This window comes from Eublepharis macularius, chromosome 9 (genome assembly GCF_028583425.1).
Source record: "Eublepharis macularius isolate TG4126 chromosome 9, MPM_Emac_v1.0, whole genome shotgun sequence".
Taxonomy (NCBI): Eukaryota; Metazoa; Chordata; class Lepidosauria; order Squamata; family Eublepharidae; genus Eublepharis; species Eublepharis macularius.
In genome coordinates, this window is record NC_072798.1 from 2,469,675 (window position 1) to 2,490,372 (window position 20,698).

The 20,698-nt window shown below is 52.1% G+C and overlaps 1 protein-coding gene across 1 annotated transcript; it reads left to right on the forward strand.

Annotated features, from left to right (window-relative positions):
* Positions 1-6,837: 6,837 nt before the first annotated feature.
* On the forward strand, positions 6,838-11,672 carry LOC129335409 (dromaiocalcin-1-like). Its single transcript, XM_054987857.1, has 6 exons — positions 6,838-6,905; positions 8,411-8,493; positions 8,744-8,838; positions 9,932-10,066; positions 10,291-10,405; positions 11,474-11,672. Exons 2-6 carry the CDS (start codon positions 8,427-8,429, stop codon positions 11,533-11,535), a joined length of 474 nt encoding a protein of 157 aa, XP_054843832.1. The 5' UTR covers positions 6,838-6,905; positions 8,411-8,426; the 3' UTR covers positions 11,536-11,672.
* Positions 11,673-20,698: the final 9,026 nt, after the last annotated feature.

Below are 20,698 nucleotides of genomic sequence, written 5' to 3' on the forward strand. Positions count from 1 at the left end.
TGGGTGGGACAGAGGGGTGCATAGAATCATCGGGTTGGAAGGGACCTCTAGGGACATCTAGTCCAACCCCCTGCACAGTGCAGGAAATGCTCAATTACCTCCCCCTTCCCCCACACACCCAGTGGCCCCTGCTCCATGTCCAGAAGATGGCGAAACACCTCCAGGATCAAACTGGCCTGGGGAAAATTGCTTCCTGACCCCAAAGCAGTGATTGGCCTTATCCTGGGCATGTAAGAAGGGCCACGAGAACTAAGCACTAATGTAGCCCTTCCTGCCCTCCCTCTCATGATCTGCCCAGGTTCACAGAATTAGCATTGCCTCTGCTTAAAAACCTCCCAAGAAGGAGAGCCCGCCACCTCCCGAGGAAGCCTGTTCCACTGAGGGACCGCTCTGTCAGGAAGTTCTTCCTAATGTTTAGCTTAAAACTCTTTTGATTTAATTTCAACCCATTGGTTCTGGTTTGACCTTCTGGGGCAGCGGAAAACAACTCCGCGCCATCCTCTCTACGGCAGCCCTTCAAGTACTTGAAGATGGTTATCGTATCATAGACCTCCAGTTGTCTCACATACACACGCACACACACACAGCCAGGGCTTTTTTTCTGGGAAAAGAGGTAGTGGAACTCAGGACCACACAATGATGTTACTTTGGGTCAGCTGGAATAAGGGGGGAGTTTTTTAAAGTTTAAATCGCCCTCGGCAAAAATTGTCACATGGCTGGTGCCCCCACCCCTTGATCTCCAGACAGAGGGGAGTTTAGATTGCCCTCTGCGCCAGTGGCGTGGAGGGCAATCTCAACTCCCCTCTGTCTGGAGATCAGGGGGCGGGGCCACCAGCCATGTGACCATTTTCAAGAGGTGCTGGAACTCCGTTCCACTGCGTTCCGGCTGAAAAAAAGCCCTGCACACAGCCAAGTAGGCTTCTTTCAACTCTCTTCTCTCAGGTAGCATCAGAGGTTGCAGGCTCAATCAGTTCCCTGGGGGCTTGGCTTTCTTTTCAGGAGGTAACATTTCCCAGGAATTCTGGCAACTAAATGACTGAGAGCATGTGCGGAATGCAATGACTGAAAAGCCAGACAGGCTGCAAATATCTCCTCCTCAATCAGGGTGAGCAGGTGGCAATGGGGGAAAAAGGCTTAATATAAGTGCAAGGTCAGACCTACAAATGCTAACTTACACATCCATACAGACAAGGTGTGCGTTAGTATAACTTCTCTTTTCATGGGTTCTATGGGGCTTAGAAAGCAACTTTCACAAAATTTTAAGAAATAACTTTTTTTTCCTTTTAAACTTTTTAACAATTAATAAAGTACAACTTTAACAAAAATTAACTCTTAGGTGCAACTGTAACCCCTGTGAGGTTAATTGGTTTAGCCCGGTGGGGTGGAGTCAGAAGCTAGAGGAGGAGACTGTTTGCTGGCGGAGCTTAATAAATGATAAGCTCTTATCACCTTGAATAAGGTAATCAAATGTTGTATGTAAAATATGATTGAAAGTGGTGTTTGTGTATTGTGTGTAGCTGGTGTTACTGGGGTTGTGTTGTTTTTGCAGGGCTACAATTCCCAACCAGAAGACGGAAGCCCGGGGTGCAGCTGCGTCAAAGGGATGAGAGAGGACACAGCATCACGTCTTGGATGCCTTTTCAAGGACTTTGTTGATTTTGGAGGGGTTTTTTTGTATGGTTGCACTTAAGAGTTAATTTTTTGTTAAAGTTGTATTTTATTAATTGTTCAAAAGTTTAAAAGAAAAAAGTTATTTCTTAAAATTTTGTGAAAGTTGCTTTCTAAGCCCCATAGAACCCATATAAAGAGAAGTTACACAACCAAATGGCATCCCGAAGAGGTCCACTGAATTTGGCTGCATCTCCTCGTCTTCAGGTAAACAAGCAGACCCGCAAGGTGGCAAGAGGACCCCTCAAGGACTTGTATCTGCAAAGGGCCCCAAGCTCAGTGGAGAACAAGATTGTGAAGGAATGGACTCACAAGCCCCCGTTCCTTTGGTCCTCTGAGAGCCAAGCTACAAGTGATGCCTGACACAGGTTTACAGAACCCCCCCCCCACACACACACACCCAGCGGAGGGGAAGGGGGGCGCCCGGCAAGAGCCCGACGCCTGCACTCCCCTCCCGACCGCATGTTCTCCCTCCCATAGACTGCCGCTCTGTAAACTTCAATTAAATGGAGAGCCTAGCTGCAAGACCAGGATGCCTACATTTCCCATCAAAACTTGTGGGAAGCTGACAAGTGTCCAACCTGTGTCATGCATCACTTGTAGCTTGGCTCTGAGAATTAAAAAAAAAAAACCCACAGCTGTCCCAAGTCTGAGTTCAGTAATGCTCCCCCTTCCCCTTACTCTCAGGAAGAATTATCAAACCAAACTGGTTATCAGCTGCTGTCACTTGCAACTCAGAGTATCTCCAGCTAGATGGAGTTGCACATCCAGTTCTCTGGATCTGTGCTGCCGTTTAGAGGCTGTGCCTAGTTGCTGCACTCCTACAAGCTAGAGCAGGAACGGTCTATTGCAACTTCATAATTATGAGCTATTGTGCTCCAGCCATGGCAAGCCTACCCCTCCCTATGGCTGCGCTTCAGATAGCAAGACCACAGCGTGGTTACGGATGTCAGGATTAGTGCCAGGGCTCCTTCCAGGTTTTCATGTCCCTTGGATAACAAAGTATAAGTGGGACCCTGTCCCCTTTGGTAAAACCCTTTCCTCCTCTGACCACACCCTTTCCATTTAGCCCCTCCCCCTCAGTTTTATCTTTTCTTCTTTAGCCACTCCCTTTTCCATTTCAATTTGCTTTACTCTGGTAATGAGTATGACCAATCATACAAAATATCCATTTTGTTGGCTGTCTTTTATTAATTGGCATAAAATCAGAAGCGAAAATATGTATCTGTGATTTTGCTTGGAGCGCTATTCAATAAAATTGGTATCTGGTTTTTGCCCAGCCGGAACCGTCTGCCGTCTGCACTGACATAAGATTCTATTTGTGGGGACAACAAAGTACCAAGATCACTTGAAGATTTTTTCCTAGAATAATGGTGTGCAATTCCAGAGGGTTAAGAGCCAGGCATTAAATTCCAGGGAGTCAGGGAGCCAAACTTCTCTAACAGGAAAAGACCAGGGGCCACAGCTGGAATTTTTTTTAACACCCCCCCACCCACACACACACACACACAATTTTTGAACAAAAGTGGAAGGCAATGATAAGTTCAGTAATTAAGCTCAGCAAATAAACCTCCTCTTTGCAAAGAACCTTCTGGTTGAATGCCCAGGTTTGGGGCTTGAGGAAAGATTTCTGAAGTGATACTTGAGAAGTGCTTGGAGCGTTTCAGAGAAGTGCAATATAAAGAATTACAATAGCATGTAATACGTAGCAAGTGAAGCGAAACGCAGGCGCTTGACAACCACAAGAGGCTTCGTCAGAAGAACATTTGGGTGCCACAGGTGAGTCTGTTCACTTGCCAGGCAAGTGTCATTTGTCACTTGTAGCTTGGCTCTGAGGCACCAGGAAGTGGCCGCCGTGTCACCTTCAGGGGCTTTCCCACAAAGTGGCATTCTGTAAGCCTTCCCCATGCTGAGCTGATTCACGTTACATTTTATACCAAGGAACTGAGGGAAACCCTCAACTTTCAGCGGGGAACCCCCGCACAATCTGTGTGTACTGTAAATGTGCCAAGCTGTATGTGTATGTTCACAGAATCAGCATTGCTGTCAGATGGCCATCTAGCCTCTGCTTAAAAACCTCCAGAGGAGAGCCCACCACCTCCCGAGGAAGCCTGTTCCTTTGAGGGACTGCTCTGTCAGGAAGTTCTTCCTAATGTTTAGCCAAAAACTCAGTTTCAGCCTGTTGGTTCTGGTCTGACCTTCTAGGGCAGCAGAAAACAACTCCGCACCATCCTCTGTATGACAGCCCTTCAAGTATTTGAAGACAGTTATCATATCACCTCTCAGTCATCTCCTCTCCAGGCAAAACACACTGAGCTTCTCCAACCTTTCCTCATAGTACTTGGTGTCCGGATTCCTCACCATCTTCATTGCCCTCCTCTGGACACGCTCCAGCTTGTCTATGTCCTCCTGAAAATGTGTTTCCCCAAACTGAACACAATACTCTAGGTGAGGTCTAACCAGACAGCCCTTCAAGTACTTGAAGATGGTTATCATAGCACCTCTCAGTCATCACCTCTCTGGGCTAAACATACCGAGAGCTCCTTCAAACTTTCCTCCTAGGACTTGGTCTCCAGACCCCTCACCATCTTCGTCACCCTCCTCTGGACGCGTTCCAGCTTGTCTGTATCCTTCTTAAATTGTGGTGCCCCAAACTGAACACAAGTGCGCCTCGGAGACTTACCTGAAGGGAGACAATTCCTGCTCAGCCAGTGCAAGAGTCCGGCAAGTTCCAGAGCCCAGGGGATCCATATTAAGTTGGGCCGGCAAGACTGAGATGCCTCAGCAAATAAATAACTTTTGTACCATTTAAAAATGTGTCGGAATCCAGATGTCTTTCTGGTCCAGAATCTGAGTCATGTCAGTGCAGAATTATCATTCTTTCATTTTATTTGTGCAGCAGCATCACACTGCCTACTTTGGATCAGCAACGACCAGTTTTCTCTGCACAAAGAGCTGCAGCTCAGTTGTCAGACTCTGAATGTATTTGGGATGTAGAAAGACGTGGTTGAAACCCTGGAATCCCCACTTCAAAGGTTCTCTGGATTAGGAAACGGCTGCTGCCAGTTAGAGTAGACCACCTGGGGCTGGATAGTTGGGTGCTGCCGAGAAGCTTTATGGGTCTCCCCTAGAGTATCCCAGTGTCACTACTGCAGCAGTACGCATGTCAATCCTACCTTGACAGCTGATGTCCCCCTCAATGCTGCGTTATGTTGAAATGGGTGCTTGGTCGCACGCCCAGGTCTTTGGAAGGCTGGTGACATAAGAAGAGAAGAAGGGCCCTGCCCATGGGCTCAGTGATCCCCCTTTCAAACCCTCTCTTCTCCAGTGGCGACCTCCAAATCTCCTGGAATTTCCCAACTCTAACCTTTCCTCCCAGTCCAAGGCCTTCCTCTGATGTTGCCTCCTGACTCTGGAGATCCGCGGTTTCCTGCCTCTGTGGAGGCTTCCTTCAGCCCCCGTGACTAGTAGCCACACCCAATCGTTCTCTTTTGTGCCCTTTTTGAGATACAGTGACCAGAACTGTACAGAGCGCTGCAAATGAGGCCACTCTGTACAGAGACATTAGAATACTGCCCCCCCCCCCCGCTCCTTTCTTGATCATTCCCAGCCTGGAGTTTGGCTTTTTCTCTCCTGCCGCAACAGTTAAGAAGTAGACCAAAGACAGAATAGACGTCAAGCTGACAGGGAGATTATTTATAGGGCTCAGAGCCAAGTTACAAGTGATGAATGACACTTGCCTGGCAAGTGAACAGACTCACGTGTATTCTTCCCTGTTCACTTGCCCTCCACTTGCCCTCCACTTGATCAAGTGGAGAGCAAGTGAATGGCAAGTGAACAGGGAGGAATACACGCGAGTCTGTTCAGTTGCCAGGCAAGTGTCATTCATCACTTGTAGCTTGGCTCTCAGACCCAAGCTACAAGTGATGCCTTATACAGGTTGGACACTTGTCAGCTTCCCTCAAGTTTTGATGGGAAATGTAGGCGTCCTGGTTTTACAGCTTGGCTCTCTATTACAGCTGCAAGACCAGGACGCCTACATTTCCCATCAAAACTAGAGGGAAGCTGACAAGTGTCCAACCTGTGTCAGGCGTCACTTGTAGCTTGGCTATCAGTTTCCCAAAGGGTGAAATACAATTCCACTGTGCAGACTTATTTGTGAGGCCTTTCCTTAAAACAAAGCCTTCACACAGACTGCCCGCAACCAACCTTGTGGGCCAAATGAAACCCTGGGAAAGTTGCCCTCGTCTTTACGGGCAGGGGCTGACAAGAGTAGTATTGCCCTGTGTGAATGCCCAGAGAAAGAGACCTTTGGAGTTTGGGAAGGATTTTCTTGATATGCCTGATCATGAGAACGTTTGCTACCAGAAATTACAAAATGGCACCTTTGGGTCATGTGTGAAAACAGTCCATTGCTGTTCCCTGCCATGGGGCCCACCTGGTTTCAGGGAGGTCTGCCCTTGTGAGTAATTCTGCACATGGAGCCATCTCCTGTTTCATCTCTTTCAGACCTTTCGTGAGTCACAGCTCTCTTCTTCCAATCCCCCACCACAAAGTTTGTTGGCCTTCTAGCTGCTCCTGGACTCCTGCTTTTTTCTGCTGCTACAGACAGACTAACACGGCTGCCCACCTTCGTCTTTCAGATCTGTACATTTTTCTTTGAAGTAAACCAGTTAGATGAATGAGGAAATACAGTTGTTTACCTGCCTTCCCTGGTCTGCTGAACACCTTTGACAATATTAGCAGTCTGCTAAGTTTTGTGACAGCTGGTAGTTTTAAGCAAGTATATTTAATATCGACACGGCATGAATAACTTGAGAAATCGGAGCGTTTTGCGTGGTGTATGCATGTTAACTTTTAAAAATTCATGTTGGTTGTTTGTATCAAGGGTGGTGTGGCTTGCCTGGCCCCAGGGAAAGTCAACGAGAAGAAGAGCAGGGCTGCCTCCGTGCCCCAGACCTTCAGAACCCGCACTCGGGCCTTTCATCACAGGCCGCTTCCTTTGATCTCCCTGATAAGAGGACAGCCCTGGCCAGACCACTTGAGGGGTGGGCAGAGGCTCTGCAATCTTTGTTTACCTGGGAGGGTGGGATGGGTCTGTCTGCTACCTGGTTTGCAACCCCGCCCCTTCCAGGCAGGACCTCACCCCAGGTGGCCTATAAACCCTCTGGAATTTGCCAGCCTCTTGCACTGGCTGAGCAAGATTCACCTCTCTTCAGACAGAGACAGACAAACAGGTAAGTCTCTGCTGCGTGCTTAGCACGGCCTTACTTATAGCTGCAAGCTTAAGACAGCAATGCTGAGCTGCAGATTTTTTTTAAAAAGGCAGACCAGGAATTCGGTAAAGAGGAGGCTTGTGGCATTTCAAGAACAAGCAGAAGCAGTTAATTAGTTAATTAACTGAAACATTTTAACCCCCCCCCTTTCCTCTGGTTCAAGGTGACTTTCAATAATAGATTAATAGTGTCTGAAGAAGGGAGCTGTGACTCTCAAAAGCTTATTCCCTGGAAATCTTGTTGGTCTCTAAGGTGCTACAGGTCTCAACGCCTGCAATAATAGATTTAAAACATTTACAGTTAAAATAAAAATAGAATAACAGCCCCCAAACAGCCTCCCCACCCATTAAAACAGGCTTGTCATTCACACCCCCTCAAAAGCAAAGGCAAGGGGGTGGGCGGGAGCCCCTTCCCTGAGCTCTGTGACTTCTTCAGTTCTGCTACGCTCCACCTCTTTGCTCTCTTAACTCTTGAATTTACCACACAACTTTCGCTGGTTTAAACTGCAATAGACATAGTTATCCCTTTGGGATCAATTGATGAATGTTTCTCTCCTTTGGAAATAGACCCTGCCGCCAGAGATCCATCTTTATTTGGCCCGAGGGCTCAGATGAAGAAAAGTATCAGTTAAAATGCCCAAAGTGCCTCTTTCTTGGCTTTCCTTCGGCGTCAGGACTATGGCCAAAGCCTGAAGCCCCCCAGAGAAGGTGGGGAGCGGGAAGGAAGAGAGAGAAAGCTAAGAAAAGGTTGTGAAGTGGGGAGTCATCCCACAGTAGGAGCAAAGCTTACTACCTGCTGCAGATGTCTTGACAATGGCAGCTTTTGTTTTATAAAAGAATCCAAAGTTATCTGATTTCACAAATCCCCTTCCCCCAGAAGCCTCCGAAAGGGAGTTCAACAGATGGTTGCAGTACGTAATTGTAGAGAGCAATTCCTCAGCTACCTGCCAGGCAGTTAAGTGGAAAGGCCTTGTGCAGATTAAGAATTCCCGTCAGGTTTCCTGGGTAAGCTCCTTGGGGCAGAGGCCTCCACCTCCTTCACATGGCAACAGGAGTCCCGCGTCTTGGGCATGCTCTGCCACTGATAGAAATAAGACCTTCTTGCCATGGCAGAGCCCCTAATCGCTGCTGCAAGCCAACTCCAGTGGAGATGCCAGTCTGCCCAGCTCAGCGGCCAGGGCGGGAAGGTCCTCGTGGAGGCAGGCAGGCAGGCAATCCCACCAGGGATGCCACAGAAGCCTATGGGGGCAGAAGCGGGACCAAAGGTGCCAGCAATTGGGGGGGGCGAAGTCTGCAGTGACCCCCACCGACACTCGGGAACAAATGCACACGAGCCAGAACGCTGCACACGGCTGGCCTGGCTGGACCAGCCCCCCTTCCCAGGGGTCAGTGGGGGGGGAGGCATTGCATGTTTGATTGACACCCCTTTGCACCCCACATTTACTGCGAGGCGCTCTTCCTTCCCAGGTGAAGGACTGGGAGGATGGCGCTAGCTGCCTGCTTTAGCTTGGGGCTACTTGCTTGCCTGCTGATTGGACCCTTCACAAGAGGTGAGTCCCGGATTTGGGATCCTGCCATAACTTCCCCTCCCCCCCTTTTTGGGCATCCCACATGGAAGGGACCAACCCAGTCCAGCCTGGCAAGAAGTGGGAGACGGCCAGTCGGAGGTCTGGAGCTCTTTGCCCAGGCAGTCAGGAGAGGCCAATCCCCCCTTGCTCTTCCCTGGCGGGCTGGCGGGGGGGCTGGCAACATGTGCCCACATGCAGGGCTCTCCTCTCACCACCCCTTCTGTGCCCACAGGTGCCCATGCTGCTGACTGCCCCAGGGACTGGCTCTCCTACAACCACCATTGCTATGGCTACTTCCCCCGGGAGCTGAACTGGAGGCAGGCACAGGTGAGTGGTTGAGGGCAGGGCCCCTGGGCGGGAGTGAGTCCTTCGTATGTGGGACCCTAGGCTTGCCAGCTCCAGGTTGGGAAATTTCTAGGGATTTTGGGGTGCAGCCTGGGGATGGCAGAGTTTGGAGAGGGGATGTGGTGCTATAGAGACCACTCTCTGGAGCTGCCATTTCCTCTAGGGGAAGAGATGGCTGTCGCCTGGGGAACAGTTGTAATTCCAGGAGACCTCCAGTCCTCACCTGGATGTTGGCAACCCAAGGGTACACTTGGCACAAGCTCTGTCCACCCTTCCCCACCCTCCCAACCAGAGGCCACAGGCACTGCTACTGGGACCCCTCAGAAGAAACCCCTCTCTATTCTGCCCCTGGCCTCTGGGGTGCGGGTGGGGGGGTGGAGATTTGGGGAAGGACCAGGGTCTATGTGCGGGGGGCAGGGGGGGAGGGCAGCTGCATAGGCTTCCCAGAATCTTCCCTCAGGTTGTTTGCAGAAGGGACTGAATCGTGTGTCCAAATCCAGGGAAATCAAGTGTGCCGTGCCTACAAGTGGATATTTCCAACTTATCCAAGCTCTGTTCACAAGTCACCACAAACACATATACAGTCCATGTACAGCATACACTTTATTTGTGTACACTTGCTGAGTAAGGGGCTGTCTAGACATGCAGGTTTTTAAAGAGCTGGTTCCAGGTTCCTCATGTCCAAATAGCAAATGTGTGTACATGCAGGGGTTGCGTGCATTCACTGCAACTTGCGAGCTGGGCTACGAGTCTTCCCAATCGCAAAGCCAGACAAGTGGCTGATGCTCTTAACAACTACACAGGGGTGATCTGCTGTATTCAAATGAAATGTGTGCGTGTGTGGTGGTGTTGGTGGTGGTGGCAAGCCCCCGCTCCACGGCTAGGAGCAAGCAGACTTGTTGTGAGGCCTTTGGGGGGGGGTAAGTGTGTGTGCATGTGTGGTGAGGGACTGGTGTCTTGGGAAGGCACCTTGAACTGTTGATCAAAAAGGTCCTCTCCGGCTGGCCCCGCTGATGCCGTGGGCAGGGCAGCTTGGCAGGACCCACCCTCCCTCCTCTCTGCCTCCACTGCCCAGGCTCACTGCCAACGCCACAAGGCCAACCTGGCCTCCATTCTGGACGAGGACGAACACTCCGCCATCGCTGACTTCCTGCACCAAGTCCAGTGGGACGACGAGGACGTGTGGTTCGGGCTGTCCCTCCCTGCGCGGGTGAGTGAGGGCTCGTTTGGGGCTCCTAGCGCTCCCCTGCAAGTGCTGCTCAAGCAGGCTGCTGGCCCCAGAGGCGGCATGCGCAGCATCCAGGAAGCAACCATCCCTCCGAAGAGAAACAGCATTGCCCAAGAGGCATGCATGCAGAGGGCAAAAAGGGTCGCAGGGACCCCTCTACATTCTCGCCCTGCTGATGCCTGAATCTCACCCTCTTGCCTCCTCAGGGCCAGAACTGGGCCTGGGCCGATGGCAGCCCTGTGCGCTACACAGCCTGGGAAAGGTCCAAGCCTTCTCGTGCCTCGCGAGGGGACAACTGCGCCCAGCTGGATGAGGATTCAGGTGCGGAGGGGCTGAGCAGACCTCAGGGGGTGGCAGGAGGGCTGCTTTGGGTGGGGACAAGCCTGTAGAACTCACTGCCACTTAATGAGGAGAGGGCAATTCACACAAAGCACAGGACCAGAGAAGCAACCGCTCCGCATGATACACCCCCCACCCCCAGCAAACAATTCCCCCATATTGTGTGTCAGTTGTCATTGCAATTTGGAGAAGCCCCATAGATACTGGAGGGGGAGGAAGGACAAGATCTGGGAGAATTACGAAGTGGGCAGGCCCTGGAGGGGGGCACACCAGCCCAGTCCTCGAGCCCAGCTCCCAGTCATTCCCCTAAACAGGCATCTTGAGCCTTTGCATCAGGTCAGGACAGGCAGCAATTCAAGCTGCATTGGAGTGGGCCCCTGGGTGAGTTTTTCCTCTGAAAGGGCTGCAAATGGCACTGAGGAAAGGAAGCAAAGGGAGGCAGGCAGCCACCTCCCCCTAAACACGTCTTGCCTGCAGAAATGGGCCTCTCGGGTTTGTAGAACGGCCAATCCAGCCCCCTTTGCTCTGGAGTCGCTCTGTAGCCTTGGGCATATCTTATTATTTATTTTATTTGCTGTCTGATACCCTGCCTTCTCTCCAGTGAGCACCCAAAGCCGCTTACGTTTTTCTTCCCTCCCCCATTTATCCTCAAAACAGCCCTGTGAGGTAGGTTAGGCTGAGAGTGAGTGACCACCTCAAAGTCACCCAGCAAGCTTCCACAGCAGAGTGGGGATTCGAACCTGGGCCTCCCAGATCCTAGCCCAACATTCTTAAGCACTACACAACTCTGACTCTACCCCACACAAGTCACTCGTTTCTAGCTGCAATTCTCTATGGGAAAAGCCGGCATAACTCCCAGGATGGAGCACACAAAGGGCTTTGCAGTGGATAAACGGAAGCCCCGGGGGGGAAAGGCCCATGGCTGGGCTCGGAGGGGGGCTTGGACAGGGGCCCGCTTGTCTCGTGCTCTCTGGGTTGCTCTGGGCAGGCGTTTGGGGGCAGGTGGACCTGCTCTCCTGGGCCAGGACTGACCCTGCTTTCTTCTTCCAGGTTTCATGCTGTGGGACAATGACTCCTGTGACGACAGGAACCCCTTCCTTTGCAAGCTGTAGACCAAGCACAGGCTCAGGGCCGCCACCCTGTCCTGCACGTGACCCCGTCCCCGACGGTGCTTCGTTGTATCACCACTCCCTACACTTTGCTCTGCCCCAACCCCTCTCTTGAGGCTGAAAATAAACGACAAGCAGAACATGCCTGGCTTCTTCACCCCCCGCCCCATGCATTTTCTGCCTGGCGAAAGGGCATTTCAAACTCTGGCTTAGGCCACGACATGCTGGCACTCGCTCCAAGGCTGGCCCTGCGAGAAGCTAGCTTGCTGTCTGCAATACCTTTTATCATCAGACCAACCAAACTGACCCAAAACGTTGGTGCAAGCTTTTGAGCTCACTAGAACTCTTCATCAGGCTGGATTATGCTTGCCAGCCTCCAGGTGGTGGCTGGAGATCTCCCGGAATTACAACTGATCTCCAGGCCACAGAGATCAGTTCCCCTGGAGAAAATGGCTGCCTTGGGGGGCGGTCTCTATGGCATTAGACCCCAGTGAAGTACCCCCCCCACCTTCCCAAATCTTGCCCTCTCCAGTCTCTGCCCCCAAATCGCCAGGAATTTCCCAGGCAGGAGCTGGTCACTCTAGGCTGCAAGTTACCACACTGAAAAGAATCAGCTATGGGAGAGACAGAGAGCTCCTGTCTTGGCAGTTAGACTTGCCTTGCTGGCATTCTCTGTGAGAGGCGAAGTAGCTTCACTTTAGTGCTGCCCTTCAGGCAGAAGAGTTCTGGAGAGCTCAAAAGCTTGCACGGCTGTTGGTGTTAATTTGGTATTACATGGAGTTTGTACCTGCTTGTAGATTTAGCACGGCCAGTATAGCTGTTTACAATTTTTCTTTAAATTTGCAAGATGCCTTTGCTCCCCAGGAAGGCGGGGTAGGGGGCAGACTGGAGTGTTTGGGGTAGAAAACCAGAGGGGCTGATGGCATTCTGCAGGGCGGGAGAGCATCTCTGTGCCTCTGGTGGGTGAAAATTAAAGAAACATATCTTTACCCAACCTTGGGGGCAGCAAGGAAGAGCTGCACAGGTTGGATTTCTGTCTGCTGTGCAGCTGTTCAAAGCACAGTGTGTGTGCCAAGAATGGAAGGCAGCCAACACAACTTCTCCATGATGGTACACGAAGAGGAGATCTTGGCTCCCCAGGCCAAAAGTCACGAAGAACGTTCCCTAGAACTTTACTATGAAACCCAGAGGAGGAGCCCTACGCTAACTGGGTTGCAACTGCAGCTTAAGGGGGCTGTTGGGGGCTTCCTTTGGGCACCTGTGCACATTTTGCAGTCATGCTCATTGACTGGCCACGCACACTCTCTCTTGTTCGGAAGCCTGATCTCCTGCAGCCTCCAGCGTCTGCCCCAACCTCCTCTGCTCTCAGCCTCCAGGGGCAGCCAGGGAGGGCGAGAAGCCTCTGCTGAGGCCTGGGCCTCTGTGCCTAAACAGCCCAGGGACATCTTCGCTTCAGAGCGAGGGGCCGGGCCAGACACCCAGGAGAGCAGCACGCGCGGCATCTCTCGGGACAGTCCTACTGCTTAAAGAGGAAAATGCAGGAGTGACCAGGTCTAGATGGTATAACCCAAGAGTTCTTAAAGAACTCCAAAGTGAAACTGGTTTTCTTCTAACAAAAATATGTAATTTAACATCCACTCTGTGCCAGAGGACTGTGAAATATCGAGTGCTAGATGGATTTTTAAAAAGGGATCCAGGCTGGACCCAGAAAACTATAGACTAGCTAGCTGAATACCTGCTCTGTGTCACTTGGTATAAAATGCTGTTAAAGACCAAACGGCTAAAATGCATAGGAGGGCAGACGGGGCTTGCTGAAGAGGAATCCACTGGCCTTCTGCAAGGGCCAGTCCTGCCCCAGCCGCCTCGGAGAGTCCTGCAGGGGTGTCCCCGAGCACACGGGCAGGGGTGACCCAGCCAGCCAATACGGCACGCCTGGACTTCCCCCGAACGTCTGGCAAGGCGCCTCACAAGCAGCTGCTGGCTCAGCACTCATGCAGGGTGTAAGAGAACGGGGTCTGGTGAAAGCGGGGTGGGGGTGGGGGTCACAGAGGAAGGGGTGAGCAGAGGAGTCCCCTGGGGTTGTGTGTTGGGACCGGGGCTTCTCCTTTTGCTCATAAATGGCCTGGAACTGGGGCCGAAGTCTGTGGATGCCGCTACATTGCTCAGGGTCCAAGAGGATTGTGACAGGCTCCAAAGGGGTGAGCAGCCAATCAAATGGCAGATAGAATCATAGGGTAGGAAGGGACCTCCAGGGTCATCTAGTCCAACCCCCTGCACAACTCAGGAAATTCACAACTACCCCAACCAGTAACCCCTGCTCTGTGACCAGAAGATGGCAAAACATGAAATGGAAGGCGAGCACAAGGTGGCCCACGCTGGGGTGACACTCCCCTCCTCCGGTTTCGCCCACATGCTGATATTGCCCGAACTGGTGCTGACAGTCCGGGAGAAAGACCTTTGCTTGCGGTGACAGGCCACTGGAGACGTGGGCTCAGGGTGCGCACTGGTGGTTTTAAGGGAGGCCGTCTCAGCACCTGGGATCGGAGGAAACTGCCACGGCAGTCGTGTCCTCTTACAATCCCCGTGGCCGCACGGGGCCTGCTGTGGCTAGCTCTGGTGGCCACACCTCCAAAAGGATATCCCAAGGGCTGGGGGAAAGGCAGAAAAGGGCGGGGGCGTGGGGGCCCTGCTGGGGGCCTCCCAGTGGTGTAGGTGGCCACTGCTGGAAATGGGGTGCTCAGCTCTAGGGACCCATCCTGGCCTGTCCCTGCAGGGCTCTTCGGATATCCTCTGACGTTCAGCTGCCAGAAACCCTTCACAACTTCTTTCCCACAAAAACCAGCCTGCTCCCCCTCCTCCTTTGCTGCCTCCTGGGACAGGGAGTGCCCACAGAGAGACCCGCCAATCACCTGCTCATCCACACACCTGCAGCCAGAAAGAACCCTCCTTTATGCTTTGACATCAGAGCAACTCCCCCCCGCCCCCCGCCAGGCCCTCCTCCTGCCCAGCCTCTCGGGTCCGTTGCGGGGCGCCCTGAGGGAAGGGGAAAGACGTGCGGAGGCTGAATTCTGACACGGGGTCTAGGGCCCAACTTCTCCTCCAGCGGCTGCTGAGCTCTACAGCCAGTGGCAGCTTTCTCGTGGCTGGGGTTTTCTTCAGTGGCACAGGGGGGGGAGGCCTCAGTTGGCCATTTTTCTGGACGGGGTGTCAAAGAGGGCTGCGATGTCCAGCATCGCCTGGCGGATGTTCCTCCCAAAGCGCTTGGAATCCTGCAGGGAGGGAAAGAGAAGAGAAGGTCTCCAGCGTCCCCTCCAGAGCTCTCTCAGGGCCACGGAGATCGACTACTGAGATCGCGGCAGCCACGTACCCCTGCCGGGCCAGCAAGTATGGCCTAAATAGCACCCAGTCCGGCACTCACAGATTCAGCCTGGACAGGTTACAAGAGACCCCGAGGCTGGATTGCACACACACATACACACACACACATACACCCTCTGTTTGCACACCAGCCTACAAAACACATCATATTCATTTGGAATATTTTCCTCCTGCTTTTAGATTCTGGTGGGTGAATGGAGCAGCAGACATCGCATTAAAGAGTGCATGCCAGAGCTGAACACCACCGGGGGGGGGGAAAGCCCTTAGGAACAAAACTCTGTGGTGCTGAGAGGCAGGGAGCTGCACAAGTGAGGGGCCACCACCCAAAAGTCTCTGTGGTTTTAAGCAGCCAGTCCACCTCAGGGACTGGAAGAACATGGAGTGTGCCCCCTAGAGATGATCCGAGAGTGCTGGAGACTCGTGGGGGAAGGCAATCCTCAAGGGCTGCAGCCGCAGGGCTGTGAGATCGCAGCAGAGTGGCCTCACGCATGTAATGAACTGAACAAGCCCTTCCTGAGCTGCACTGTGACTCTGGCCACATGCTCCAGGGAGCGCTTTGCTCTTCCACTTGCTGCCCTGCTCTTGGCCATTCTGCCGACAGCAGCACGGGGGCGGGCGGGGTGGGGGGGAATAGGGGAAAGCAAGGCAAGAGTCTATAAGGTGGGCCATGACACAGCCAGATGTCAGGATCCTCCAGGGCAGAAGGAGAAGAGAGGAGATCTGGGAACTGGCACTCGATGCGGGCTGTCCGGAAAATGAGGGCACTTCAGAAGCCGTGCTCCTAGTCTCAGGACGGCACTGCCACAGCTGCTGGGCCTTCTCAAATGGACGGCCCCACCAGTCCCAGAGAGAGCCCACCCCCCACCCCGCAACCTTGGCTCCGTAGCTATTGGAAGCCCCCCCGGGAGGCTGGAGCTTCTGCCTGGGCTGAGCGCTCAGCAGGTGGAGCCCATTGAGAGGCCAGCCCATACAGTGGAACAGCAGCGGGAAAGGGGCAGCAAGCCGAGGGGGGTGGGTGGGCAACATGTGTAGAGCAGGCGTGCCTGCCTGGAAGCCCCAGGCAGTGGGCGGGGGGGCGGGGAGAGAGCAGCCCTGTTGGTTCAACCAGGGCTGTTGGTTTAACTGTTGTTCACCACCCAGAGCCCCTGAGGATGGGCGGTTTATAAATTGAAATAATAAATAATAAAATAAACCTGCTCCATGATCAAAAGCAGCACCAAGGCAGACACGGGGTCTGGGGCTCTAGCTCTGTACACATCCCCACGTAATTCTCTCACCTATGCTCAGTACTTATCCTAAAAAATATTTAATTATGGCAGACGAGTATTACTTGAAGTTGTAGTTGTTTACAGTTCAGCATTACAGTTCAGCATTTCTCTCCAATGTCCCCGGCCACATGTGCAAGATGTCCACGTCTTGTGCTTCCCTGAGATGAATCCTAGAACGCTAGAACTAGAAGGGACTCCAAGGGTCATTAGCTGCACAACGCAGGATATTCATAGTCCCCCCTCCACTCCACCAGTGGAGGACAAAAAGCCTCCAGGATCCCCAAGCAATCTGGCCAGGAGGAAAATTCCTTCCTGACCACGCTGGCCACATAAGAAAGAGCCCCGAGAACTCAGCACTGATGTAGCCCTTCCTGCCCTCCCTCTCATGATCTGCCCAGGTTCACAGAATCAGCATTGCTGTCAGATGGCCATCTAGCCTCTGCTTAAAGGAGAGCCCACCACCTCCCGAGGAAGCCTGTTCCACTGAGGGACTGCTCTGTCAGGAAGTTCTTCCTAATGTTTAGCCGAAAACGCTTTTGATTTAATTTCAAGCTGTTGGTTCTGGTCCATCCTTCTGGGGCAACAGAAAACAACTCCGCGCCATCCTCTATAGGGCAGCCTTTCAAGTACTTGAAGATGGTTATCCTACCACCTCTCAGTCATCTCCTCTCCGGGCTAAACATACCGAGAGCTCCTTCAGCCTTTCCTCATAGGACTTGGTCTCCAGACCCCTCACCATCTTCGTTGCCCTCCTCTGGACACATTCAGGCTTGTCTATATCCAAGACACACACACAGAGCACATGGCTGGGGAGTCTAATTATAGGGCAAAACATGACCTGAGGCAAAACTGACGTCTTGCTTCAAAAACAATGGCTTGATGGCTTGTCTGGAGGTTTGGGCAATAAGTCAGGGGAGGCTCGACCTGGGGTAGGCAAAAGCTGTGAATGGGGCTGGATGACCCAACAGTGGGAGGGGCTACCAGGTCCACTGAATAGCTCTGAGTAGGGAAGGTGGGTTGAGGGAGAGAAGTGGGGCGTTGACGGGTTAGCCAGGAGTTCTCGGGAGACTTCATTGTTCTGAGATATGTACCATTCTCCGGGTCGGGATGTGTGTGTCAGCTCGTCATTCCCCTACGACCAGGGCTTTTTTTCAGGGGCACCTCTTGAAAATACTCGGCAATAGTGCTTGAAAATAATATGATTTCAAAGAAACCCAAGTGTTTCTTCCTCGTTTCCCTCTTGAGAGTTCCACCACCTCTTTTCCCAGAAAAAAAACACTGCCTATGACTCATGTCTTGGTAGCTTTCCAGTTTCCGGGCCAGCTGGCATTCGCTCTGGGCCAGGTGGTGCCATGTGCTTATGGCATACGAGGAAGGGGTTTACGATATTCCCTATCCATAGACTGCCCTTTTCAGTATGAGGGAGGGGTCTGACTGCTAACAGGGACATGGGGGCACATAGCTGTTAGCAGGGCTTTTTTTCTGGGAAAAGAGGTGGTGGAACTCAGTGGGTTGCCCTTGGAGAAAATGGTCACATGGCTGGTGGCCCCGCCCCCTGATCTCCAGACAGAGGGGAGTTGAGATGGCCCTCTGCGCCGCTGAGCGGCGCAGAGGGCCATCTCAACTCCCCTCTGTCTGGAGATCAGGGGGTGGGGCCACCAGCCATGTGACCATTTTCAAGAGGTGCCGGAACTCCATTCCACCGCATTCCCCCTGAAAAAAAGCACTGGCTGTTAGCAAGCGCATGATGTTGCTACTGTGAAAACCCAAAAATTATGTTCCATGCCTCTTGGAAACTCTATGGTAAAAACATAAGAGTTTTTGGTGATTCCTAAAGAGGACTGTTGTCATGTCTGGGTTTTCCCAAAAGTGACGTCTTGCCATCACCGATGGTGATTTTCAAAAAGAAATTAATTTATCCTGCTAGCGCAAGGCCTGCAGGAGATGGGAGATCTCCCACCCCCATGCTCTTAAACATTGGAATTGTTTTAAAATGTGATTTTATTATGCATTCCTTGTTAGCCAACTTGGGGGTCCTTATGAAGGCAGAAAGGAGGGATATGAATTGTGTTAAACAAACAAACAAACAAACAAACAAACACACACACACACACACACACACACACACACACACACACACCCCTTTCCCCCTCTGGGGACTGCCTTCCGTTCCCAAAGGAAGAGTTTTCCTTCTATCATTTGAATCTTTCCAGCTTTACAGCTCTTGAAATGAGTTACCAGCAGGGGATGAGAGCCAGTTTGGTGTAAAAGCTAAGAGCGTGGGACTCTAACCTGGAGAGCCGGGTTTGATTCCCCACTCCTCCACTCGAAGCCAGCTGGGTGACCTTGGGCCAGTCACAGCTCTCTCAGAGCTCTCTCAGCCCCACCCACCTCACAGGGTGTTTTGTTGTGGGGATAATAATAACACTCTTTGTAAACCGCTCTGAGTGTTATTATTATTAGAGGGCCAATTTGGTGTAGTTGTTAAGAGCGATGGGACTCTAATCTGGAGAGCTGGGTTTGATTCCCCTGCCTCCACTTGAAGCCAGCTGGGTGACCTTGGGCTAGCCACAGCTCTCTCGGAGATCTCTCAGCCCCACCCACCTCACAGGGTGAATGCTGTTGTGGGGATAATAATATACTCTTTAAAGTGCTCTGAGTGGGCCTTAAGTTGTCCTGAAGGGCGGTATATAAATCGAATGTTGTTGTGGTTGTTAGTAAGCCATCAGCATAGCTAAGAGGTCGAATGCTCAGCGCTGGGAGTTTGACGGCTCCTCTCTCCAACCCCTCCCTTCTGCCTGCTATCCTTTGGCAGCAGGGCTCCTGTGCATGGACAGAGAGCAGTCCCAATATAATGGAAACCTTAAATTCCCTGGGTGGAGGAGGGTGTTTCTCCACAGGGGGTAATGCTATGTGATCTCTTAAACTTGACATTAAGAGGTGCCTTGGCACGTCTTGATCCAGCCCTGACCATCACTTATCGAGACTGAACCCTAAATATTCTTTTGTGGCAAAGTAAACGGAACTTTTTTTCCCCTGAGTTATTTCCTCATTATTGTAACTGGGGAGCCAGAAGTGGCCAGACCAGCCACGCAAACACACAGAAGTGGTTGCAAAAAGCATTTGGCAAACCAATCTATAATTAAGTAGAAAAAAGAAAGAATGCTACAAAGTCATCTGTTGCGCTTTGTCTCAAAGGCTGGGGAAGTCCCCCTCCGCCCTCCTTCGGGGAAAGAAAGGAAAGGAACAAGGAAGAACGTTTCTAACCTCTGCTCAGGCTTTGGCAGTCGGGTGGCCAGTGGTCCTCTTTGGCTTCCTCGCTGGGGGCTCTCGCTGTCAGACTCACAGCCAGGGCTTAGCAGGAGGCAGGTAGCAGAGGAGCCCACCCCAGTTGTTCTTTTTCTGCTGAGAAGAAGTTGTAGGCGGTAACCTGGTCAAAAAACCCATGCCTGCCTCAGAGCCAAGCTACAAGTGACGCCTGACACAGGTTGGACACTTGTCAGCTTCCCTCAAGTTTTGATGGGAAATGTAGGCATCCTGGTTTTACAGCTTGGCTCTCCATTACAGCTGCAAGACAAGGATGTGCCTACATTTCCCATCAAAACTTGAGGGAAGCTGACAAGTGTCCAACTTGTGTCAGGCATCACTTGTAGCTTGGCTCTCAGTCTCTTTGCTGTATGGTGGCACGGAAAAGGGGTTGCAGCAGCCACGCTATGAGTTACCTCAAAGGGCCCCCAAACTGCAGATAAAGGGCCTCATCCAGTAGGCATGCTGATCATGGAGCCCAAGCAGTATTTGCAAGGCCAACCTCCATTTTTCCCCATCCCAAGAAGTTGCCTTGCACAGCCTGAGAGATGCATTCTGGGAATCCCTGCAAAAGTCCTGCTTGCAGCTGAGTTCCCTTTTGCCAGGCAGGAGAATGCCGACACCGGGGCAGCAACAAGGGAACACACACAACTGCACCCTCGACAAGGGCCATTCCACTCCACCTCTGATGGGGGAAGGAAGGGCTCCCATGTGGCCAAAGGGGAGGCATGATGAGTTCCATCCCCAGGAAGGGGAGCTGAGCAAAGGGCAAAGGCTGTGGGCTGAGAGGCCGCAGAAGGCAGGGCAGAGGCTGGTGAGCCCTGGAGAACTCCCAGAATTACAACTGATCTCCAGGTTATAGAGATCAGTTCCCTTGGAGAAAACGGCAGCTTTGGAGTGAGGTCTCTATGGCATTATATGCCACTGAGGCCCCTCCCCTCCCCAAATCCCCCCCCCCAGACTCCATCCTTAAATCTCTAGGAATTTTCTAACCCAGAGTCGATAACCCTAATTCCTGATTAGGGTTGCCAGGTGTCTGGTTTTCACCAGGACAGTCTGGTATTTTCTTGGGCTGTCTGGGGGGAATGGAGTGAAAATTCCAGACATATAAATGTCCGGTATCCGTGTGTGTGGGACACCTGGGGCTGCTCATGCAGGAGCAGCAGGAAAGCACCTACCCAGGCCGGTCTCATTGTCTCGCCTGCCGTGGAGGG